Source organism: Oncorhynchus gorbuscha, linkage group LG22, assembly GCF_021184085.1.
Source record: "Oncorhynchus gorbuscha isolate QuinsamMale2020 ecotype Even-year linkage group LG22, OgorEven_v1.0, whole genome shotgun sequence".
Lineage (NCBI taxonomy): Eukaryota > Metazoa > Chordata > Actinopteri > Salmoniformes > Salmonidae > Oncorhynchus > Oncorhynchus gorbuscha.
Window position 1 is genome coordinate 29370491 of NC_060194.1, and position 26107 is coordinate 29396597.

The 26107-nt window shown below is 42.3% G+C and overlaps 1 protein-coding gene across 2 annotated transcripts; it reads right to left on the reverse strand.

Moving 5' to 3' along the window:
• Positions 1 to 17568: 17568 nt before the first annotated feature.
• Positions 17569 to 19597, reverse strand: LOC124010029. 2 transcript variants are annotated; one of them, XM_046322334.1, is made up of 4 exons: positions 19200 to 19597; positions 18814 to 18936; positions 18588 to 18695; positions 17569 to 18326 (listed from the first exon to the last, which is right to left on the reverse strand). In XM_046322334.1, the coding sequence occupies exons 1-4, from the start codon at positions 19377 to 19379 to the stop codon at positions 18192 to 18194; spliced, it is 546 nt and encodes a 181-aa protein (XP_046178290.1). In that variant the 5' UTR covers positions 19380 to 19597; the 3' UTR covers positions 17569 to 18191. The 2 variants fall into 2 exon arrangements, with proteins under 2 accessions (XP_046178290.1, XP_046178289.1); XM_046322333.1 differs by having other exon boundaries at positions 17569 to 18329; positions 19200 to 19576.
• Between the last annotated feature and the right edge of the window lie 6510 nt (positions 19598 to 26107).

Below are 26107 nucleotides of genomic sequence, written 5' to 3' on the forward strand. Positions count from 1 at the left end.
GCATATAAGAATGTGTATCAACCATTTTTAATGAAAACTAATTGCAAACAATTCAGAAGGTAAGAAAACAACGTTATTGGCAGCATTTTAGAAAAAGAGCTAAATAAAAGTTGTTCAACCACCATAACTTGAAGTTCTTATTAAGTTTCTTTAACAGATCGGAAGAGTCATGGAGGTGTGATGGAGACACTTCTAGGGAGAAGAACTCTGCAGCCCCCCCCCTGGAACCTTTGCTGCCCACCTTTAACCCTCAATTACTGCTTCTTATCTGAATCTTCTGTTGCAATCATGAAAAATATGATTAAAATGTGTATAAAATATAATTAGATAATTACAAGAAGTGCATGTTCACTTCATCAAGAAACATGAACTTCAAACATAATTAACATATGCATTTTTTGATAGAAGAGCAACTCTTCTGTCACTCACTTCATCGTTGTGTCTTATAAACTTCCAGTGCTCAGTAGCATCCCACTGGGCACACACTGTTTGTTCCCATGTCATTTCAATGAAATTATGTTGAACCAACGTGGAATGATATTGAATGTATGTCTGTGCCCAATGGGCCACCTGCATAGCATGATATCCTACTCAGACACTTTAGACAGGTTGTGCGATTTGTTTTGTTTGGGTGTCGTCAGATACAGTTCAGGGAAATAAATATTAAAACGTATAACATCTATTATGATTTTTTTTATTTTATACTCTGAAATCAAAGATAACCCTTTTTTAAGTGGCAGTCTAACCAAAAGGGTTATATTTCAGGATTTCTGAGTATTTTACTGTACAGTATTTTAAGCTACACTTGGAGCACCTGTATTTGGGGATATTCTCCCATTCTTCTCTGTAACTCCTCTCAAGCTCTGTCTCAGGTTGGATGAGGAGCGTTTCTGCGCAGCAATTTTCAGGTCTCTCCAGAGATGTTCGATTGGGTTCAAGTCCGGGCTCTGGCTGGGAAACTCAAGGACATTCAGAGACTTGTCCTGAAGCCACTCCTGTGTTGTCTTGGCTGTGTGCTTAAGGATTTCTATGCACTTCTCCATTCAAATCAAATCAAAATCAAATCAAATGTATATATTCGTACATCAGCTGATATCTCAAAGTGCTGGACAGAAACCCAGCATAAAACCCCAAACAGCAAGCAATGCAGGTGTAGAAGCACGGTGGCTAGGAAAAACTCTCTAGAAAGGCCAAAACCTAGGAAGAAACCTAGAGAGGAACCAGGCTATGTGGGGTGGCCAGTCCTCTTCTGGCTGTGCCGGGTGGAGATTATAACAGAACATGGCCAAGATGTTCAAATGTTCATAAATGACCAGCATGGTCAAATAATAGTAAGGCAGAACAGTTGAAACTGGAGCAGCAGCATGGCCAGGTGGACTGGGGACAGCAAGGAGTCATCATGTCAGGTAGTCCTGGGGCATGGTCCTAGGGCTCAGGTCAGTTGGAACTGGAGCAGCAGCATGGCCAGGTGGACTGGGGACAGCAAGGAGTCATCATGTCAGGTAGTCCTGGGGCATGGTCCTAGGGCTCAGATCCTCCGAGAGAGAGAAAGAAAGAAGGAGAGAATTAGAGAACGCACACTTAGATTCACACAAGACACCGAATAGGACAGGAGAAGTACTCCAGATATAACAAACTGACCCTAGCCCCCCGACACGAACTACTGCAGCATAAATACTGGAGGCTGAGACAGGAGGGGACAGGAGACACTGTGGCCCCATCCGAGGACACCCCCGGACAGGGCCAAACAGGAAGGATATAACCTCACCCACTTTGCCAAAGCACAGCCCCCACACCACTAGAGGGATATCTTCAACCACCAACTTACCATCCTGAGACAATGCTGAGTATAGCCCACAAAGATCTCCTCCACGGCACAACCCAAGGGGTTGAGATGAGTCTTCAGTAAAGACTTAAAGGTTGAGACCGAGTTTGCGTCTCTGACATGGGTAAGCAGACCGTTCCATAAAAATGGAGCTCTATAGGAGAAAGCCCTGCCTCCAGCTGTTTGCTTAGAAATTCTAGGGACAATTAGGAGGCCTGCGTCTTGTGACCGTAGCGTACATGTAGGTATGTACGGCAGGACCAAATCAGAGAGATAGGTAGGAGCAAGCCCATGTAATGCTTTGTAGGTTAGCAGTAAAACCTTGAAATCAGCCCTTGCTTTGACAGGAAGCCAGTGTAGAGAGGCTAGTGTCAGGATTTGGCCAGGGTTGTTCCGGTTTTTGGTCACTAGATGCCCCCATTGTGCCTTTTGACCTTTTGTTTTCCCTTGATCCCCATTATTATTTGCACCTGTGCCTCGTTTCCCCTGATTGTATTTAAACCCTTTGTTTTCCTCAGTTCTTTGCTCTGTGTTTGTATGTTAGCACCCAGCCCTAGTACTCTGTGAACTCTTGTTGATCCCGGTGGACTCTCTTGTGGAATTCTGTTTTTTGTTCTTGTTTGTTTTTGAGTATCTTTTGAGGCTTTTTGTGCTATACCTTCCACCTTGTGGATTTACCTTTTTGTCTTGGAGGATTACCTTTGTTCTTGTGGAATTCCTTTTGAGGTTGTGGAGTTTTTGTTTTCCTGAAGAACTTCACTTTTTACTTCATTAAATACACCGTCTCAAGTACTGCTGTGTCTGCCTCATCTTCTGGGTTCTGCCGACTATTCGTGGCTCAGTTGGTTAAGTGACTGTTTCTCACTCCGGAGACCCGAATTCGTAACCGGGTCCTGACAGGCTAGCACTGGAGTAATATGATCAAATGTTTTGGTTCTAGTCAGGATTCTAGGAGCCGTATTTAGCACTAACTGAAGTTTATTTAGTGCTTTATCCGGGTAGCCGGAAAGTAGAGCATTGCAGTAGTCTAACCTTGAAGTGACAAAAGCATGGATTAATTTTTCTGCATTTTTGGACAGAAAGTTTCTGATTTTTGCAATATTACATAGATGGAAAAAAGCTGTCCTCGAAATGGTTTTGATATGTTCTTCAAAAGAGAGATCAGGGTCCAGAGTAACGCCGAGGTCCTTCAAAGTTTTATTTGAGACGACTGTACAACCATAAGATTAATTGTCAGATTCAACAGAAGATCTCTTTGTTTCTTGGGACCTAGAACAAGCATCTCTGTTTTGTCCGAGTTTAATAGTAGAAAGTTTGCAGCCATCCACTTCCTTATGTCTGAAACACATGCTTCTAGCGAGGGCAAATTTACAGTTGATTTGTCAGAGGACAAACCATTCACAGAGACAAACTGATATCTTTCCGACAGATAAGATCTAAACCAGGCCAGAACATGTCCGTGTAGACCAATTTGGGTTTCCAATCTCTCCAAAAGAATGTGATCGATGGTATCAAAAGCAGCACTAATGTCTAGGAGCACGAGGACAGATGCAGAGCCTCGGTCCGCTGCCATTAAAATGTCATTTACCACCTTCACAAGTGCCGTCTCAGTGCTATGATGGGGTCTAAAACCAGACTGAAGCATTTCGTATACATTGTTTGTCTTCAGGAAGGCAGTGAGTTGCTGCGCAACAGGCTTCTCTAAAGATTTTGAGAGGAATGGAAGATTCGATATAGGCCGATAGTTTTTTATATTTTCTGGTTCAAGGTTTCGCTTTTTCAAGAGAGGCTTTATTACTGCCACTTTTAGTGAGTTTGGTACACATCCAGTGGATAGAGAGCCGTTTATTATGTTCAACATAGGAGGGCCAAGCACAGGAAGCAGCTCTTTCAGTAGTTTAGTTGGAATAGGGTCCAGTATGCAGCTTGAAGGTTTAGAGGCCATGATTTCATCATTGTGTCAAGAGATATAGTACTAAAACACTTGAGCGTCTCTCTTGATCCTAGGTCCAGGCAGAGTTGTGCAGACTCAGGACAACTGAGGTTTGGAGGAATACGCAGGTTTAAAGAGGAGTCCGTAATTTGCTTTCTAATAATCATAATCTTTTCCTCAAAGAAGTTCATGAATTTATCACTGCTAAAGTGAAAGTCATCCTCTCTTGGGGAATGCTGCTTTTTAGTTAGCTTTGCGAGAGTATCAAAAAGGAATTTCGGATTGTTCTTATTTTCCTCAATTAAGTTAGAAAAATAGGATGATCGAGCAGCAGTAAGGGCTCTTCGGTACTGCACGGTACCGTCTTTCCAAGCTAGTCGGAAGACTTCCAGTTTGGTGTGGCGCCATTTCCGTTCCAATTTTCTGGAAGCTTGCTTCAGAGCTCGGGTATTTTCTGTGTACCAGGGAGCTAGTTTCTTATGAGAAATGTTTTTAGTGTTTAGGGGTGAAACTGCATCTAGGGTATTGCGCAAGGTTAAATCGAGATCCTCAGTTAGGTGGTTAACTGATTTCTGTCCTCTGGCGTCCTTGGGTAGGCAGAGGGAGTCTGGAAGGGCATTAAGGAATCTTTGTGTTGTCTCTGAATTTATAGCACAACTTTTGATGGTCCTTGGTTGGGGTCTGAGCAGATTATTTGTTGCAATTGCAAACGTAATAAAATGGTGGTCCGATAGTCCAGGATTATGAGGAAAAACATTAAGATCCACAACATTTATTCCATGGGACAAAACTAGGTCCAGCGTATAACTGTGACAGTGAGTGGGTCCAGAGACATGTTGGACAAAACCCACTGAGTCGATGATGGCTCCGAAAGCCTTTTGGAGTGGGTCTGTGGACTTTTCTATGTGAATATTAAAGTCACCAAAGATTAGAATTTTATCTGCTATGACTACAAGGTCCGATAGGAATTCAGGGAACTCAGTGAGAAACGCTGTATATGGCCCAGGAGGCCTGTAAACAGTAGCTATAAAAAGTGATTGAGTAGGCTGCATAGATTTCATGACTAGAAGCTCAAAAGACGAAAACGTCATTTTTTTTTGTAAATTGAAATTTGCTATTGTAAATGTTAGCAACACCTCCGCCTTTGCGGGATGCACAGGGGATATGGTCACTAGTGTAGCCAGGAGGTGAGGCCTCATTTAAAACGGTAAATTAATCAGTCTTAAGCCATGTTTCAGTCAGGCCAATCACATCAAGATTATGATCAGTGATTAGTTCATTGACTATAATTGCCTTTGAAGTAAGGGATCTAACATTAAGTAGCCCTATTTTGAGATGTGAGGTATCATGATCTCTTTCAGTAATCACAGGAATGGAGGTGGTCTTTATCCTAGTGAGATTGCTAAGGCGAACACCGCCAAGTTTAGTTTTGCCCAACCTAGGTCGAGGCACAGACACGGTCTCAATGGTGATAGCTGAGCTGACTACACTGACTGTGCTAGTGGCAGACTCCACTATGCTGGCAGGCTGGCTAACAGCCTGCTGCCTGGCCTGCATTCATCTTTGCCTTGATCCTGACTAGTCTCCCAGTCCCTGCTGCTGAAAAACATCCCCACTGCATGATTCTGCCACCAACATGCTTCACTGTAGGGATGGTGCCAGGTTTCCTCCTGACGTGACATTCAAGCCAAAGAGTTCAATCTTGGTTTCATCAGACCAGAGAATCTTGTTTCTCATTGTCTGAGAGTGCTTTAGGTGCCTTTTAGCAAACTCCAAGTGGGCTGTCATGTGCCTTTTCGCGAGGAGTGGCTTCCGTCTGGCCACTCTACAATAAACACCTGATTGGTGGAGTGCTGCAGAAATGGTTGTCCTTCTGGAAGGTTCTAACATCTTCACAGAGGAAATCTAGAGCTCTGTGAGAGTGACCATCGGGTACTTCGTCACCTCCCTGACAAGGCCCTTCTCTGCGATTGCTCAGTTTGGGGGGGGGCTCTAAGAAGAGTCTTGGTGGTTCCAAACTTCTTCCATTCATGAATGATGGAGGCCACTGTGTTCTTGGGGTCCTTCAATGCTGCAGAAATGTTTTGGTACTCTTCCCCAGATCTCTGGCTCGAAACAATCCTGTCTACGGACAATTCCTTCGACCTCATGGCTTGGATTTTGCTCTGACATGCACTGTCAACTGTGGGACCTTTCCAAATGATGTCCAATCAATTGAATTTACCACAGGTGGACTCCAATCAAGTTGTAGAAACATCTCAAGAATGATCAATGGAAACAGGATGCACCTGACCTCAATTTCGAGTTTCATAGCAAAGGGTCTGAATACTTATGTAAATTAGGCATTGCTGTTTTTTATTTTTATAAATTTGCTAACATTTCATTTTTTTTATTTTTACATTTGTCATTATGGGGTATTGTGTGTAGAAAAGGGCTGTAATGTAACAAAATGTGGAAAAGTCATGGGGTCTGAATACTTTCCGAAGGCACTGTATGTCTGCCATTCAGAAGGTGAATGGGCAAGGCAAAAGATTTAAGTGCCTTTGAGCAGGTTATGGTAGTAGGTGCCAGGCACACCGGATTTAGTGTTTCAAGAACTGCAACACTTTCCCAAGTGTATCAAGAATGGTCCACCACCCAAAGGACATCCAGCCAACTTACCACAACTGAGAGAAGCATTGGAGTCAACACGCACCAGCGACTCCTGTGGCGGGCCGGGCACAGTGTACGTTAACCAAGGTTGCCAGGTGAACTGTGTTTCTTCCGACACATTGGTGCGGCTGGCTTCTGGGTTGGATGCGCGCTGTGTTAAGAAGCAGTGCGGCTTGGTTGGGTTGTGTATTGGAGGACGCATGACTTTGTAGTAGTAGTAATGGTAGTAGTAGTAGTGGTGGTGGTAGTAGTAGTAGTAATGGTAGTAGTAGTAGTAATAGTAGTAGTAGTAGTAATGGTAGTAGTAGTAGTAGTGGTAGTAGTAGTAATGGTAGTAGTAGTAGTAGTAGTAGTGGTAGTAGTAGTGGTGGTGGTAGTGGTAGTAGTAGTAGTGGTAGTGGTAGTAGTGGTAGTGGTAGTAGTAGTAGTAGTAGTAATGGTGGTAGTAGTAGTAGTAGTAATGGTAGTAGTAGTAGTAGCAGTAGTAGTAGTAATGGTGGTAGTAGTAGTAGTGGTAGTGGTGGTAGTAGTAGTAGTGGTGGTAGTAGTAGTAGTAGTAATGGTAGTAGTAGTAATAGTAGTAGTAGTAGTAGTAGTGGTGGTGGTGGTGGTGGTGGTAGTAGTAGTAGTGGTGGTGGTAGTAGTAGTGGTGGTAGTAGTAGTAGTAGTAATGGTAGTAGTAGTAGTAGTATTAGTTTATTGATCCCAACATGGATAATTGATTTATCACCACAAGCATACACAATACACAATGTACAGAGACCCAGACAAGGGTCAATAACAATAGTCTTATTGACAACAATGAAGACAACCAGGTCTGTCTTGTCAACAAGCACAATTTGTTCCAAGCATTTGATAATCCAAAGAATACAGGCAACAATACCCCATTCAGGCAGAATATGTTCTATTAAAGCCTCCATACAGTCTTTGTAATGTTATTTTTTAAATCATCACTGTATGTCTAATAAATCACTGTGTGTGTTTATTTAATGAAAATGAAAATAGACTGGGTTTCCTCTATCGTAATCGCTCCTCTTTCACCTCAGCTGCCAATCTAACCCTGATTCAGATGACCACCCTACCCATGTGTAGCCGATGTGAAATGGCTAACTAATTAGCGCTAGTGGCGTTTCAATCGGTGACGTCACTTGCTCTGAGACCTTGAAGTAGTAGTTCCCCTTGCTCTGCAAGGGCCGTGGCTTTTGTAGAGCGATGGGTAACGATGCTTCGAGGGTGACTGTTGATGAGTGCAGACTGTCTCTGGTTCGCGCCCAGGCCGGGGCGAGGGGACGGGCGTAAAGTCTATACTGTTACACATGCTAGATTACGGAGACATAATTTATAGATCACAGATAAGGGTGCTCTCGAGCGCCTAGATGTTCTTTACCATTCGGCCATCAGATTTGCCACCAATTTGCCATCACTGCACTCTATACTCCTCTGTAAACTGGTCATCTCTGTATACCTGTCGCAAGACACACTGGTTGATGCTTATTTATAAAACCCTCTTCGGCCTCACTCCCCCTTTCTGAAATATCTACTGCAGCCCTCATCCTCCACATACAACATTGTTCTGCCAGTCACATTCTGTTAAATTTCCCTAAAGCACACATGTCCCTGGGTTGCTCCTCTTTTCAGTTTGCTGAAACTAGCGACTGGAACGAGCTGCAAAAAACACTCAAACTGGAGAGTTTTATTCCATCTCTTCATTTATAGACTCAATCCTGGACACCCTTACTGACAGTTGTGGCATCTTTGTGGGATGTATAGTTGTATCTTCCTTCTTGCCCATTGTGCTGTTGTCTGTGCCCAATAAAGTAGGCTTTTTGGTATGCCGTCATTGTAAATAAGAATTTGTTCTAACTGATTTGCCTACTTTCTAAATAAAGGTTATATAAAAAATATCAGCCAAAAGTTCCATCCCATCTGAACAGCCTGAAATTCAGCTCTTACGAAAAAGGGCATTATAATCATTTTCACAATTTCAGAGTGTTAGCTCGACCTCGTAGTGCGGAAATCTTTTTCTTTTTTTCACTGCACTGCCCACTTCAGAAGATATCTTACTTATGAAGTCATAGATACAAATTAACTGCAATGAACTGTTTCTCAAATATATAAACATATATACTGAACCACCAAGCACCATTGTAAAATGAGAGGCTTATCTCCGTGTCGCATTGCACAAGCAACATGCCTCCACCCACTGGGGTGCATGGCTTACTAACCAGGACAACCGGTTGCAAGACCAATAACTATTAAATGTACAGTGTTATCGAGTACGGTACACATTTTGTTTGTATTTTTAACTGGTCTGAGCTTCCATTTACTTTCTCTCCTATCCCTCATATCTATCCCACCTCTCTCTATCAGGTTTGAATCATGAAAAGGCATGTTATAGCTACGATTATTTCTTATCATCTATTGTCGCCATTTTCAAGCATACAGCCCACACAACCCAACTGTTCTTCACTCCATTGTGGGCTCCAGAAGGCATCTGGAAATTGGTGATGGAAAGTTTTAAGGTCAGATGTTTTATCTTGGTTACCTATCAGCCAGGCTTTTCACCTCACTTCGAGGTGAAAACCTGTGGCAGAGGCTACCTATCAGCCTTAACTGCTTTGGGACGGTGCATTGGCCTTGTTCAAAAACCATCTATTTAGACTGAGTTACCTGTAGGACCCTCTATTTCCCATAACTGCTTTATTAAGTGTGTTAGCCTCTAAAAGTCTAAGCCGTTGAATTTGGCCCTTGCTACTATAGCCCATATAAATACATTGAATAACATTCATAAATGGCAAAAAAGACAGTCCAAAAATAAAGAATGTTGTTTTAGACCCATATTTAACCCCTTATTTTTGTTTGCACAAAATTACCTCCATACTTCCATTCATTTGTATGGGTTGCCTTCAGACGGGTCCCATGACACACCTTCGTGTTCGTGAGAGTCTCCCCTTTCCATAGAGTGGTCATAATAGAGTGACAAACACCGCTCTAGCTCTGCCACCTTTCAAAGCAGATGCGCAAGGCCGACATAGGCACACGGAGGACTGATATCTCTTGCTTAAACTGACGGATTTTGATGGGGAATCCACAGGGAAACACAGGTCAAAGTAGTAGGTTTTTAACATGAATTAAAAATGTGGTTATGAGGTGTCTTCTTTTGACAAAGTACGTTTTTAATATTGATTTTAAGGAAGAGAGTCAAGATGATGTGTAACGGATGTGAAACGGCTAGCTTAGTTAGCGGTGTGCGCTAAATAGCGTTTCAATCGGTTACGTCACTTGCTCTGAGACCTTGAAGTAGTAGTTCCCCTTGCTCTGCAAGGGCCGTGGCTTTTGTGGAGCGATGGGTAACGATGCTTCCTGGGTGACTGTTGTTGAAGTGTGCAGAAGGTCCCTGGTTCGCGCCCGGGTATGGGCGAGGGGACGGTTTAAAATTATACTGTTACATTGATGCTGTTGACCCAGATTACTGGTTGCTGCGGAAAAAGGAGGAAGGTCAAAAGGGGGTGAGTGTAACGGATGTGAAACGGCTAGCTTAGTTAGCGGTGTGCGCTAAATAGCGTTTAAATCGGTTACGTCACTTGCTCTGAGACCTTGACGTAGTAGTTCCCCTTGCTCTGCAAGGGCCGCGGCTTTTGTGGAGCGATGGGTAACGATGCTTCGAGGGTGACTGTTGTCGTTGTGTGCAGAAGGTCCCTGGTTCGCGCCCGGGTATGGGCGAGGGGACGGTTTAAAATTATACTGTTACAGATGCATAGTGTGAGTGATCCATTTGATGGAATAGTAATAGGACAATTGTAGAACCCACATTGTTGCATTACATGTGCATGCTGATATGTCGATCAGCACTCATCTTGGTCTTGCAGTTGTATAGTAGCCTAAACATCATGCCAGGTTATATTTATACTACATCTCAAACTGTCTCAACATTCTGTTATTTCCAGCCTCATCAGAATGCACCACTCTACCCTATGGTCTGTGGCAGGCCAAGAGACCAACCTGTCATGTTGCTTTAATACTGATCAGACCAGTGTGGAAGTGTCCTTAATATTTGTATGCACTGCAGATTAACTTTGCATAATGTACCCCGCCGTCATGTATTGCACTGTTATATTCACGTAGCCTGTGAACCATTTAGTAAAAATATAGGCAAGATATGAATAAATGCAAATACTGCCATAGCTTTTCGAAAGAGAATATACTGTATATCTACATCTGAAACTGCTAACAAACACTTTCTTTTTATCTCTTTGTATACCCCATGTTTCACAGATGTCAGATGATATTACATGTAAACAGACAAAAACACCTAATAGGATAAGAATTGAGAAACCTCTTTCTTACAAGCGTTTTCAATGATCTGGGGCCGGCAAAGCCCAAGCAGGGCCTGAACCAGCACTGGCATCACTGATGATCAGGCCGAAGAGCTACAGCGTCGTGCCGGTCTTCATCGTCCAGAACACTCTCCTCACCATGCCCACCAACAGGCACAGGACGATGGACAGCACCAATCAACCAGAGCTAGGAGAGCCCACTGGCCTACCGAGTGTGAAGTGAAGTGAGGAACGGCTGGTGAAATGGAGAGAGAGGGAAGGGAGAGAGAGAGGGGGCAGGGAGGAGAAAGAGAGGGGAGAAATAGAGAGAGAAGAGAGAGGGGAGATGGGGTAGTGAGAGAGAGTTTAACTGAATTCTAAATATGACTTGTGCAACTTTTGTGACTGTAGTTTTTCTTCAGAGGGCATGGTTGGCCTTGCTGCCCCTGTGCCTTACTGCAGGGCGTCTCCTGCAGGGGGAAGCTCAACCTTACAGTCACCTCAGACTGGTCCACATCCTCTGTATTCAACTGGGATCAGAGAAAAAAAACACAGTATTTATTGTCAATTCTTTCAATGGTCATTCTCCTCCCATTGAGTCTATTTCTTTTTCATGAAAATGTGTACATGTTGTTACATATTAAACAGACAATTATTGCTTGACTTGAATGAAAGAAAACTATTTAACAAACCATGACACATAAATGTTGTTGTGCCCATCAGCACTGTGTAAATAAGAGGAGGGAAACTTTCATACTGTCAGAATACTCAGTCTCGACTTCCAGCTGGTTCAGAAACGACCGAAAGCCTGCTCTTCCACAGGAAGCAGCTGATTTGAAGCAGCTGTGATGACGTCTTCATACCTAGTCTCAGTCTGGGTCTGACCTCTGACCAGCAGGCAGGCCACATTGAGCAAGAGGAGAGATCTCACCAAAGCCTTCATCTTCATGTCTGATTCCTACCTTGAGATCCACTTCTGTTTTATAGTCTGTCTTGTGTTTATAGGAAACCCCAGTAATAAGCAATTTTGGGAAGCCACGTCCCTTTTGTCAAACCACTGCCTGCGGGGTAAACCCTGTTTACTGTCTGTGCCAGAAAGGTAAACGTACAAAGCAACGTGACGGCTCAGGCAGCATTCTCAACTTGTTTTCTTTTCCCAGCCTGGCCAATCAGAGATAGGCAAGGCTGGTTTACCAGACACATAAAGTCCTGGAATGAAAGGTATTTTGTATAAAGATTTTTTGTCCAGGACTAGGCTTCATCTGCATCTGGAAAGGGGGTCTTACATGTTTCAACAAAGCCAAAATTGTCTGCCAAATAGATCAATCAGAGCATTGACCCTTTATATATATATTATATATATATATATATATATATATATATATATATATATATATATATATATATATATATATATATATATATATATATATATATACATATATAATGACCTGTAACTGAACCCACGAATGCTGATGCTCCAGATACTCAACTAGTCTAAAGAAGGACATTTTTATTGCTACTTTAATCAGCACAGTTTTTAGCTGTGCTAACAAAATTGCATAAGGGTTTTATAATGATCAGTTAGCCTTTTAAAATTATAAATCTGGATTAGCTAACACAATGTGCCATTGGAACACAGGAGTGAGGGTTGCTGAAAATGGGCCTATATAGATATTCCCTAACAAATCAGCCATTTCCAGCAACAATGGTCATTTACAACCTTAACAATGTATACACTGTATTTCTGATCAATTTGATGTTATTTTACTGGACTAAAAATGTGCTTTACTTTCAAAAACAAGGACATTTCTAAGTGACCCCAAACTTTTGAACAGTAGTGTATATATACAGTCGTGGCCAAAGGTTTGAGAATGACACAAATATTCATTTTCACAATGTCTGCTGCCTCAGTTTGTATGATGGCAATTAGCATATTCTCCAGAATGTTATGAAGAGTGATCGGATGAATTGCAATGAACTGCAAAATCCCTCTTTGCCATGCCAATGAACTGAATTCCCCCAAAACATTTCCACTGCATTTCAGCCCTGCCACAAAAGGATCAGCTGACATCATGTCAGTGATTCTCTCGTTAACACAGGTGTGAGTGTTGATGAGGACAAGGCTGGAGATCACTCTGTCATGCTGATTGAGTTTGAATAACAGACTGGAAGCTTCAAAGGGAGGGTGGTGCTTGGAATCATTGTTCTTCCTCTGTCAACCATGGTTACCTGCAAGGAAACATGTGCCGTCATCATTGCTTTGCACAAAAAGGGCTTCAGGCAAGGATATTGCTGCCAGTAACATTGCACCTAAATCAACCATTTATCGGATCATCAAGAACTTCAAGGAGAGCAGTTCAATTGTTGTGAAGAAGGCTTCAAGGCGCCCAAGAAAGTCCAGCAAGCGCCAGTACCGTCTCTTAAAGTTGATTCGGCTGCGGGATCGGGGCACCAACAGTACAGAGCTTGCTTAGGAATGCCAGCATGCAGGTGTGAGTCCATCTGCACGCACAGTGAGGCAAAGACTTTTGAAGGATGGCCTGGTGTCAAGAAGAGCAGCAAAGAAGCCACTTCTCTCCAGGAAGAGCATCAGGGACAGACTGATATATTGCAAAAGGTACAGGGATTGATTCTTCTCAGCCAAGGGAGTGGGCTCACTTATCATTTTGTCTAAGAACACAGCCATGAATAAAGAATGGTACCAACACATCCTCCGAGAGCAACTTCTCCCAACCATCCAGGAACAGTTTGGTGACAAACAATGCCTTTTCCAGCATAATGTAGCACTTTGCCATAAGGCAAAAGTGATAACTAAGTGTCTCGGGGAACAAAACATCGATACTTTGTGTCCATGGCCAGGAAACTCTCCAGGCCTTAATCCCATTGAGAACTTGTGGTCAATCTTCAAGAGGCGGGTGGACAAACAAAAACCCACAAATTCTGACAAACTCCAAGCATTGATTATGCAAGAATGGGCTGCCATCAGTCAGGATGTGGCCCAGAAGTTAATTTACAGCATGCCAGGGCGGATTGCAGAAGTCTTGAAAAAGAAGGGTCAACACTGCAAATATTGACTTTTTGCATCAACTTCATGTAATTGTCAATAAAAGCCTTTGACACTTATGAAATGCTTGTAATTATACTTCAGTATTCCATAGTAACATCTAACAAAAATATCTAAAGACACTGAAGCAGCAAACTTTGTGTAAATTAATATTTGTGTCGTTCTCAATACTTTTGGCCACGACTGTACATACACTGGGCTCCAAAATTACTGGCACCCCTGACTGGCAATGCACAAACAATATTAAAAAAAATAGAACCAATATAATTACAGAGATAAATTATGTTGTAAATGATCACATATAATTATGTGAGAAATACTGTACTTTATTAATGACCAATGGAATCCACCAAAATCATACAATGAATTAATACAAAACACATTTCACCAAAATCAAGGTTTCATAATTATTGTCACTCCACATTTAGTTAAATTTTACTTTAATATATTAACTAGGCAAATCAATTAAGAACAAACAATGGCCTAATGGCCTAGGAACAGTAGGTTAACTGCCTTGTTCAGGGGCAGAATTACAGAGTTTTACCTTGTCAGCTCGGGCATTTGATCTTGCAACCTTTCGGTTACTAGTTCAACGCTCTAACCACTAGGCTACTTGCCGCCCCATTTAGTTCATAGTGCAACCACCTCTGGCAAGGATAACAGCATGGAGTCTTTTCCTGCAATGTTTGACAAGGTTAAGGAACACATCTGGAGGAATTTTGGACCATTCCTCTATGCAGATCCTTTCAAGATCCTTCACATTCTTGGGTTTGCGCTTATCTCTTTAACTCAGCTCTCAGGTTTTCTATTGGATTGAGGTCCCGCGACTGAGATGGCCATGGCAGAACATTGATTTTGTTGTCGCAGATCCATTTCTGTGTGGATTTTGAGGTATGTTTTGGGTCATTATCTTGTTGGAAAATTCATATACAGCCAAGTCCCAGCCTTCTGGCAGAGGATTGTCAGACAAAATTGCCTGATACTTGGTGGAATTCATTATGCCATCAATCTTAACCAGTGCCCCTGGACCTCTGGAATTAAAACAGCCCCAAAACATTACTGACCCACTACAATATTTCACCATGGGCATGAGGTGCCTCTCCTTGTATGCATCTCTGTTTCGATGCCAATCATGCCGATGTTTCAATTTTGGTCTCATCTGACCAGAGCACATTCTTCCAGTCATAATTTAAATTACGTTTTGCAAACTCCAAGCACTTGCGTCTGTGTCTTGGGGTCAGAAAGGGCTTTCTTCTGGCAACCCTTCCAAAGAGCCTTTGGTTGTGAATGTGGTGTCTGAGGGTGCTTTTTGAAACCTGGTGACCCCAAGATACCACCAAGGCCTGCAATTATTTTACAGTGATTCTTGGGGGTTTTGTTGCTTCTCTCACAATCGTCCTCCCTATCCCGGGGGACAAAATGCATTTGTGTCCTCTACTTGTGAGGGTTTCAACTGTTCCATATCTTTGGATTTAAAAAAATAATTGCCCTGACAGTGCTCAGTGGTATATTCAATCATTTGTGGATCTTCTTGTTGCCATTAACAGATTTACGAAGGTCTATGACCATCTGTCTCTTTTGAACTGCCAGTTCTTTTCTTTTCTTCATGGTGTTGGAAGATGAAGGGATATTGCATGCGTGTTACCTCATTTGTATACCCAGTGAAACAGGAAGTGATGTAATGACTCAATGTAGCTCCTTAAGACTTAATTCCGGGTTAATTTTGGTAGATGTCATTTACAATAATCTTTAAGGGTGCCATTAATTGTGAAACCTTGATTTGGAGGTCATTGATTTATTATTAAATCAATAAATTATTTTGGTGGGTTACATTGAAACATTAATAAAGCACAGAATTTCTCACATGTTGGTATTTTGAGTTTATCTCCATAATTATATTGTTTACATTTTTTAAAGTATTGTTTGTGCATTGCCAGTCAGGGGTGCCAGTAATTTTGGAGCACACTGTACGTATATGTATAAATTGTATATTGTATATTTTTCCACACTGCCTCTGTTCAACTTGGTCACACGGCATAAGACAAATAGCCTCTGTGAAAGACCACTGTCTCAGTCCATACTGTTCTTCTCATATATTTCAAGGGCACAGCTATGTGGAGATATAAGGTGAACAGAGGCTGGCTTGATCAGAGAGGAGTAACGGAACTAATGTTATCACTTGTTTGTGCGCTATGAACCAATGGCCACAAGAAGAAAACAAGAAAACAAGGTAGCTCCCTGATCTGCCGGGGAGGGATCGAACTAGCCATGACTATGCATTTTTAGGTCCACTATATAAGACCTCATTATTTCCTGTATTGTCAGGCTCTCAACGATCACCTAAGAGTGGTCGTTGGCCAGCTCCATTTTTGCAATAATTTAGCGATATTAAAGTATGATTGTTTGAAGAAATAAAAGTCACTCCTTATTGGTTAGAATTTCCACATCTTATTGGTTAGAATTTCCACATCTTACCACTTACCACGGTGCCAACATCTTACCACTGCTACATCTGGATATCAGTGGAGCCTTGTCTGGCAGCGAAACAGTTCATTCAGCCTCATTTACTACCTTTAAAAAAATAGCTGATTCTGTATGTTTGACTTGTTTAAACAAATGTGGATTCTAATGACAATTGAGATGTAAAAACTATGGCATAAGGGGACGACAAGCGGATAAGAGGCAATCCGTAATTTTGATTAGGACGGACGTAACGTTAGTCAATATAACTATTTCTTCAGCAACAGAATTCAGAACATGGGCCGTTCTTACAGTATTATCCCTGTACACCAAGTTAGAACCGTATAATAAATAAAGGGGGCATATAGGCAGATAATGAAAGCTCTTACAATATTAGATGATTACATTTCTCTAAAACAGGTTATAGGCTACCTTAGAACAGTCAGAACAGTAGGCAAAATTAAGAGGGGTAAATAGACCAAATGATTAGGGTGAGACAAATGCGCTACTAACGTCTTACTACACAACATACACTTAGTATTGCTTTCTTAGCTACAGTATACATATCTTCCTGGTATATTACATAATTTACGAAGCTGAATACATTACATTGTTTTACTCAAATTGTTGTGCTCGGTTCACTTGAACAGGAAGGTAATGCGGCGGTCCTCCAAGTTAACAGTTGTTTTGATCATCATGCTTCATTGACAGCATGGCCAATTTTGAATGTTTATCATTTTAAACTTGGAAAAGTGTCCCTTAATCCCAGATTTGTGTCCACACAGCCACTGTCACTGATTCCTTCCAAACCACTCGTTGAATTATTTGTGATTTCCAACTTGTTGTGCAATGTTTATGTCTAACCACCGATGAGCACTGATACGTTTTATTTATAATTTCTCTTCATTATTTCTATTCATATGACAATGATTAAAAAGGATTTGCCAGTAGATTGTCAACTTGATTCATGATGATAACTGCTAGCTAAGATTTTGAAGGTATGATGTTGACATGAACAGTCCAGTCAAATCTGCTGTACATATAACGTGATTTTACATCATTTTATCTGTGAACAATGACCATGGGCCTTCTTGGATGGGCATGTCTATGGCAGCAACCGAAGAGCTAGCATTTTCAATGTCTCCTCTTACACTTGACAGTGATGTAAAGTCCCCATGACTGACAGAACACTGAGCCAATCATGGCGCAATGATCCGTACTTTCTGCTGGCTTGCCCCACCACCACAAAAAGCACTGAGCTAGGCTGAAACACCTGCATTTTGGAGATGCCTTACTCAAGAAAACAGAAAAGAGACCATGTTTGTATGCTGCTTTATTATGTCGATGAAATATATATATTTTTTACATTGTTTGCAAACTGATATGTGACACTTATTAATGCCAAAATAACATGCAAAACAGGCAAATGTCTGGCTAAAAATGTGGGGCTCTGCCCCCACCTGCCCTGAATGACAGGTCACTGCTCTTAACTCAATCTGTGTCCAGGAATCCATCCCGACAAGTTTCAGCAAAGCCTAAACTGACGGCCTAACAGAACAACAGAGAAATGAACACAAAAACGTAGAGCTCTCAAAAACTTCCTAAACTGCCATGAAACATGAAAGAATTTACATATTTTACACACAGTGTCTTTTGAAAACTTATTTTGCAGTTTATTAGTGCAGTAAACATGAACTGGAAATAATTTTCCGTAGTTAAAATTCAAAGATTGGCATGTAAGAATAGGTACATTATTACAAACAATGATAGCTACAAAATACAAAACAATTCATAATGTAGACAAGAGTTACCAGAAACATTTTTTTTAAAGAAGCTCAAGGTTGCATGTTCAACCATTAACCACAACTTTGAGTGCTTTTGAAGTTTCTTTGATTGGTGAGATATCTTGCAGTTATCCAAAGGGTGTGTTGTGCTGTTCTATGCAGTGAGAGTTCCACCATGGTTTACTCTGCTAGCTCCAGCAATGCCGGAGCCAACCCCAGGACGACCTCTCCAACCCCCCTTAGAGCCCCTAGAGCCTCCCCTGTCCTTGCCTCTTCTTGTCCGAATCTTCTGCTGTAAACATTAAAAATATGAATCTAAACTTTTAAAAAGGAAAAAGCAGAACCTTTTTGACCAGACTAATCGGAAAAAGTTATTATTTAAAGAGATGCATGTTTCCACATTCATGAAATTCATAAACTGCTAAGCATTTAATGCACTTTCACATCTGCATTTTTTTTTATTGCAGATCAACTGTTCTGACACTGTTAGGCTACCTTTAGCATTACGTCCTAACTAATATAGGTAGGGAGATGTTGAGAAATAACTTACAACTTCTGCCTCCATGTATTCACAAGAAATGTCAGACCGGTCAGTGTTGAGGGTGTTGCCGATCTCCAGAATCGAATGTCTGACCTCCATGCTGCACATCATTCGTTTCTATAGAGGAAGGAGTCATTGACAATTAGCCATTTGCCAATCTCAGCTTATTATTGGTCATTTTTTGCGTCCCATGACTATTATTTCAGACAATACTGTAAAATCCAATTGTTCTTACCCCATTTTTCTTCAGAGGGCATGGTTGGCCTCGCTGCCCCTGTGCCTTACTGCAGAGCGTCTCCTGCAGGGGGAAGCTCAACCTTACAGACACCTCAGACTGGTCCACATCCTCTGTATTCAACTGGGATCAGAGAGAAAACACAGTATTGTCAATGATTTCAATGGTCACCCCCCCCCCCCCATTGAGTCGATTTATTGTCCATGTAAAAGTATCTGAAAATGTGTACATGTTGTTGCATATTAAACAGACAAATATCGCTTAACTTGACTGGAATAAAACTATTTAACAAACCATGACACATAAACATTGTTGTGCCCCTCAACACTGTGTAAATAAGAGGAGGGAAACGTTCATACTGTCAGTCTCACTGTCTCAATACTCACAGTCTCGACTTCCAGCTGGTTCAGAAGCGGATGGAAAGCCTGCTCTTCCACAGGAAGCAGCTGATTTGAAGCAGCTGTGATGATGTCTTCATACCTGGTCTCAGTCTGGGTCTGACCTCTGACCAGCAGGTTAGCCACAGCGAGCAAGAGGAGAGATCTCACCAGAGCCTTCATCTTCATGTCTGATTCCTACTCTGAGAACCACCTCTGCTTTATAGTCTGTCTTGTTCTTATAGGAAAACCTAGGGTTGAGCAATCCAGGCTTTCGGGAAACCACTGCCTGCAGGTATTCATGCTTCTTCCAGGACTAGGTTTGGCCTAATCTGTGTCTACGAAAATGTCTCTACATGTTGTCTGCCAATTAGATCAGTCAGACCATTTGTTATGCAGGTGAATGAGGACCCAAAAGCGACTTGGCGAAAACAGAGTCTTTAATCCAGTAAAGTAAATTTACAATCATAAGGCATAATTCCACTCGTAATGACGAGAACAGACTGGAGACTCGATCAAGAACTGCAGGTTGCCTCGGGAAGGCACTTGAACGTAGCAGACTCAGACACCTGCTCACCACGCAGCATCTGAGGGAAACACGACACGACAGGGCGATACACAGACACAGCACGGTGAACAATAGACAAGGATCCGACAGGGCAGAAACGGAAAACAAGGGGAGAAATAGGGACTCTAATCAGGGGGGAAAGATAGGGAACAGGTGTGGGAAGACTAAATGATTGATTAGGGGAATAGGAACAGCTGGGAGCAGGAACGGAACGATAGAGAGAAGAGAGAGAGGAAGGGAGAGAGGGAGGGGGAGAGAGAGGGATAGAAAGAGGGAAAGAACCTAATAAGACCAGCAGAGGGAAACGAATAGAAGGGGAAGCACAGGGACAAGACATGATAATCAATGACAAAACATGACAGTACCCCCCCACTCACCGAGCGCCTCCTGGCGCACTCGAGGAGGAATCCTGGCGGCAACGGAGGAAATCATAGATCACAAACGGTCCAGCACGTCCCGAGAAAGAACCCAACTCCTCTCCTCAGGACCGTAACGAAAAACGATAAAAAGGGAAACTAGGGTACTACTCTAAAAAAAAAATGAGACACGGGTAGAGAACTGAAAGCTTTAGAGCAAACAGGACCAAACAGGCCAGGAGAGTAACAACTAGGGACAGACTGAGACACAGCAAGGGCAGGAACAAGAACAGGAGAGATGCGATGGCAGGGAACAGACTGAGACCCAGCAAGACCAGGAGCAGAAGCAGAAAAAAAATTACCAGACTTCTTCTGCGCGCAGTCCGAACACGCAGCCACGAAACGGCGCGTGTCACGCTCCTGAGTAGGCCACCAAAACCGCTGGCGAATAGAAGCAAGCGTACCCCGAACGCCGGGATGGCCAGCTAACTTGGCAGAGTGAGCCCACTGAAGAACAGCCAGACGAGTAGAAACAGGAACGAAAAGAAGGTTACTAGGGCAAGCGCGGCGACGCAGTGTGCGTGAGTGCTTGCTTAACCTGTCTCTCAATTCCCCAGACAGTCACCCCGACAACACGCCCAACAGGAAGGATCCCCTCGGGATCGGTAGAAGCCACAGAAGAACTAAAGAGACGGGATAAAGCATGAGGCTTGGTGTTCTTAGTACCCGGGCAATAAGAAATAACGAATTCGAAACGAGCGAAAAACAACGCCCAACGAGCATGACGCGCATTCAGTCGTTTGGCAGAACGGATGTACTCAAGGTTCTTTGGTCAGTCCAAACGACAAAAGGAACGGTCGCCCCCTCCAACCACTGTCGCCATTTGCCTAGGGCTAAACGGATGGCGAGCAGTTCGCGGTTAGCCACATCATAGTTACGTTCCGACGGTGACAGGCGATGAGAAAAATACGCACAAGGGTGGACCCCATCGTCAGTATCGGAGCGCTGGGACAGAATGGCTCCCACGCCCCCCCGACGCGTCAACCTCAACAATAAACGGTTTAGTGACGTCAGGTGCAACAAGGATAGGAGCGGATGCAAAACGCTTCTTGAAGAGAACAGGACAACAATCATACGACCGGTGAGGAGGAAGGGAGATGGTTCTGGACCGACTGAAGACCGTGCGCAGACCATGATACTCCTCCGGCACTCCTGTCAAATCACCAGGTTCCTCCTGAGAAGAGGGGACAGAACAAACAGGAGAAATAGCAGACATTAAACACTTCACATGACAAGAAACGTTCCAGGAAAGGATAGAATTACTAGACCAATCAAAAGAAGGATTATGACACACTAGCCAGGGATGACCCAAAACAACAGGTGTAAAAGGTGAACAAAAAATCAAAAAGAAATGGTCTCACTATGGTTACCAGATACAGTGAGGGTTAAAGGTAGTGTTTCATATAATATACTGGGGAGAGGACTACCATCCAAGGCAAACATGACCGTGGGCTCCCTAACTGTCTGAGAGGAATGTCATGTTCCCGCGCCCAGGCTTCGTCCATAAAACAGCCCTCTGCCCCAGAGTCTATTAATGCACTGCAGGAAGCTGCCGATCCGGTCCAGCGTAGATGGACCGGTAAGGTAGTACATGTACTTGACGGAGAGGACCGTCTAGTAGCGCTTATCAGTCGCCCTCCGCTTACTGATGAGCTCTGGCCTTTAACCGGACATGAAATGACAAAATGACCAGCGGAACCGCAATAGAGACAGAGGCGGTTGGTGATTCTCTGTTCCCTCTCCTTAGTCGAGATGCGAATACCCCCCAGCTGCATGGGCTCAACACCTGAGTCAGTGGGGAAAGACGGTAGTGTCGGAGAGAGGGGAGACACAGTTAACGCGAGCTCTCTTCTATGAGCTCGGTGACGAAGATCTACCCGTCGTTCAATGCGAATAGCGAGTTCAATCAAAGAATCCACGCTGGATGGAACCTCCCGAGAGAGAATCTCATCCTTAACCTTAGCGTGGAGTCCCTCCAGAAAACGAGCGAGCAACGCCTGCTCGTTCCAGTTACTGGAGGCAGCAAGAGTGCGAAACTCTATAGAGTAATCCGTTATGGATCGATTACCTTGACATAGGGAAGACAGGGACCAGGAAGCTTCTTTCCCAAAAACTGAGCGATCAAAAACCCTTATCATCTCCTCTTTAAAGTTCAGATAATTGTTAGTACACTCAGCGCTTGCCTCCCAGATAGCTGTGCCCCACTGCCGAGCCCGACCAGTAAGAAGTGATATGACGTAGGCAATCCGAGCTCTCTCTCTTGAGTATGTGATGGGTTGGAGAGAGAACACAATATCACACTGGGTGAGAAAGGAGCGGCACTCAGTGGGCTGCCCAGAATAACATGGTGGGTTATTAACCCTAGGTTCCGGAGGCTCAGAAGAACCGGAAGTAGCTGGTGACACGAGACGAAGACTCTGATACTGTCCTGAGAGGTCGGAGACCTGAGCGGCCAGGGTTTCAACGGCATGCCGAGCAGCAGACAATTCCTGCTCGTGTCTGCCGAGCATCGCTCCCTGGAACTCGAGAGTAGAGTAGAGAGAATCCATAGTCGCTGGGTCCATTCTTGGTCGGATCCTTCTGTTATGCAGGTGAATGAGGACCCAAAAGCGACTTGGCGAAAACAGAGTCTTTAATCCAGTAAAGTAACTTTACAATCAAAAAGCATAATTCCACTCGTAATGACGAGAACAGACTGGAGACTCGATCATGAACTGCAGGTTGCCTCGGGAAGGCACTTGAACGTAGCAGACTCAGACACCTGCTCACCACGCAGCATCTGAGGGAAACACGACACGACAGGGCGATACACAGACACAGCACGGTGAACAATAGACAAGGATCCGACAGGGCAGGAACGGAAAACAAGGAGAGAAATAGGGACTCTAATCAGGGAAAAGGATCGGGAACAGGTGTGGGAAGACTAAATGATTGATTAGGGGAATAGGAACAGCTGGGAGCAGGAACGGAACGATAGAGAGAAGAGAGAGCGAGAGAGTGAGAGAGGGAGGGGGAGAGAGAGGGATAGAAAGAGGGAAAGAACCTAATAAGACCAGCAGAGGGAAACGAATAGAAGGGGAAGCACAGGGACAAGACATGATAATCAATGACAAAACATGACAGTTAGACTGTAAACTCTCCTTCCAGACCCATATCAAACATCTCCAATCCAAAGTTAAATCTAGAATTGGCTTCCTATTTCGCAACAAAGCATCCTTCACTCATGCTGCCAAACATACCCTTGTAAAACTGACCATCCTACCAATCCTCGACTTTGGCGATGTCATTTACAAAATAGCCTCCAATACCCTACTCAACAAATTGGATGCAGTCTATCACAGTGCAATCCGTTTTGTCACCAAAGCCCCATATACTACCCACCATTGCGACCTGTACGCTCTCGTTGGCTGGCCCTCGCTTCATACTCGTCGCCAAACCCACTGGCTCCATGTCATCTACAAGACCCTGCTAGGTAAAGTCCCCCCTTATCTCAGCTCGCTGGTCACCATAGCATCTCCCACCTGTAGCACTCGCTCCAGCAGGTATATCTCTCTGGTCACCCCCAAAACCAATTCTTTCTTTGGCCGCCTCTCCTTCCAGTTCTCTGCTGCCAGTGACTGGAACGAACTGCAAAAATCTCTGAAACTGGAATCACTTATCTCCCTCACTAGCTTTAAGCACCAACTGTCAGAGCATCTTACAGATTACTGCACCTGCACATAGCCCACCTATAATTTAGCCCAAACAACTACCTCTTTCCCAACTGTATTTTATTTATTTATTTATTTTGCTCCTTTGCACCCCATTATTTTTATGTCTACTTTGCACATTCTTCCATTGCAAAACTACCATTCCAGTGTTTTACTTGCTATATTGTATTTACTTTGCCACCATGGCCTTTTTTGCCTTTACCTCCCTTCTCACCTCATTTGCTCACATTGTATATAGACTTGTTTATACTGTATTTTTGACTGTATGTTTGTTTTACTCCATGTGTAACTCTGTGTCGTTGTATCTGTCGAACTGCTTTGCTTTATCTTGGCCAGGTCGCAATTGTAAATGAGAACTTGTTCTCAACTTGCCTACCTGGTTAAATAAAGGTGAAATAAAAATAAAATAAAAATGCTTATAGGAAAGGACATTCAACAAGCACAGAACTTACACAAATGACCAATGATTGACTGAGAGAAATTGATGCTAAAAAGATTGTAGGGGCTATTTTGTTAGACTTTAGCAATGCTTTTGACGTTATGATTGTAGTCTGCTGTTGTGGCTAGGGCTGTGTCGGTCAAGAAATTTCGCCAGCTGTTATTGTCAAGCAAATAACTGGCGGTTTCATGGTAATTGACCGTTAATTAACATAAACACATTTAGCATCTTCTGTCTTCAATGCATAGCCTACAAGCCACTGATGCTGACCTTTGAATAATAAATCTATGTAATATAGCCTACACCTTCACAATTATTCCATCTCTAATAAATCTATGTAATATAGCCTACACCATCACAATAAATCCATGTCTGATAAATCTACGTAATATAGCCTACACCTTCACAATAAATCCATGTCTAATAAATCTATGTAATATAGCCTACACCATCACAATAAATCCATGTCTAATAAATCTATGTAATATATTCTACACCTTCACAATAAATCCATGTCTAATAAATCTATGTAATATAGTCTACACCTTCACAATAAATCCATGTCTAATAAATCTATGTAATATAGACTACACCTTCACAATAAATCCATGTCTAATAAATCTATGTAATATAGCCTACACCTTCACAATAAATCCATGTCTAATAAATCTATGTAATATAGCCTACACCTTCACAATAAATCCATGTCTAATAAATCTATGTAATATAGCCTACACCATCACAATAAATCCATGTCTAATAAATCTATGTAATATAGCCTACACCTTCACAATAAATCCATGTCTAATAAATCTATGTTATATAGCCTACACCATCACAATAAATCCATGTCTAATAAATCTATGTAATATAGCCTACACCATCACAATAAATCCATGTCTAATAAATCTATGTAATACAACCTACACCTTCACAATAAATCCATGTCTAATAAATCTATGTAATATAGCCTACACCTTCACAATAAATCCATGTCTAATAAATCTATGTAATATAGCCTACACCATCACAATAAATCCATGTCTAATAAATCTATGTAATATAGCCTACACCTTCACAATAAATCCATGTCTAATAAATCTATGTAATATAGCCTACACCATCACAATAAATCCATGTCTAATAAATCTATGTAATATAGCCTACACCTTCACAATAAATCCATGTCTAATAAATCTATGTTATATAGCCTACACCATCACAATAAATCCATGTCTAATAAATCTATGTAATATAGCATACACTTTCACAATAAATCCATGTCTAATAAATCTATGTAATACAGCCTACACCTTCACAATAAATCCATGTCTAATAAATCTATGTAATATAGCCTACACCTTCACAATAAATCCATGTCTAATAAATCTATGTAATATAGCCTACACCATCACAATAAATCCATGTCTAATAAATCTATGTAATATAGCCTACACCTTCACAATAAATCCATGTCTAATAAATCCATGTAATATAGCCTACACCTTCACAATAAATCCATGTCTAATAAATATATGTAATATAGCCTACACCTTCACAATAAATCCATGTCTAATAAATCTATGTAATATAGCCTACACCTTCACAATAAATCCATGTCATGTAATATAGCCTACACCTTCACAATAAATCATGTCTAATAAATCTATGTAATATAGCCTACACCTTCACAATAAATCCATGTCTAATAAATCTATGTAATATAGCCTACACCATCACAATAAATCCATGTCTAATAAATCTATGTAATATAGCCTACACCT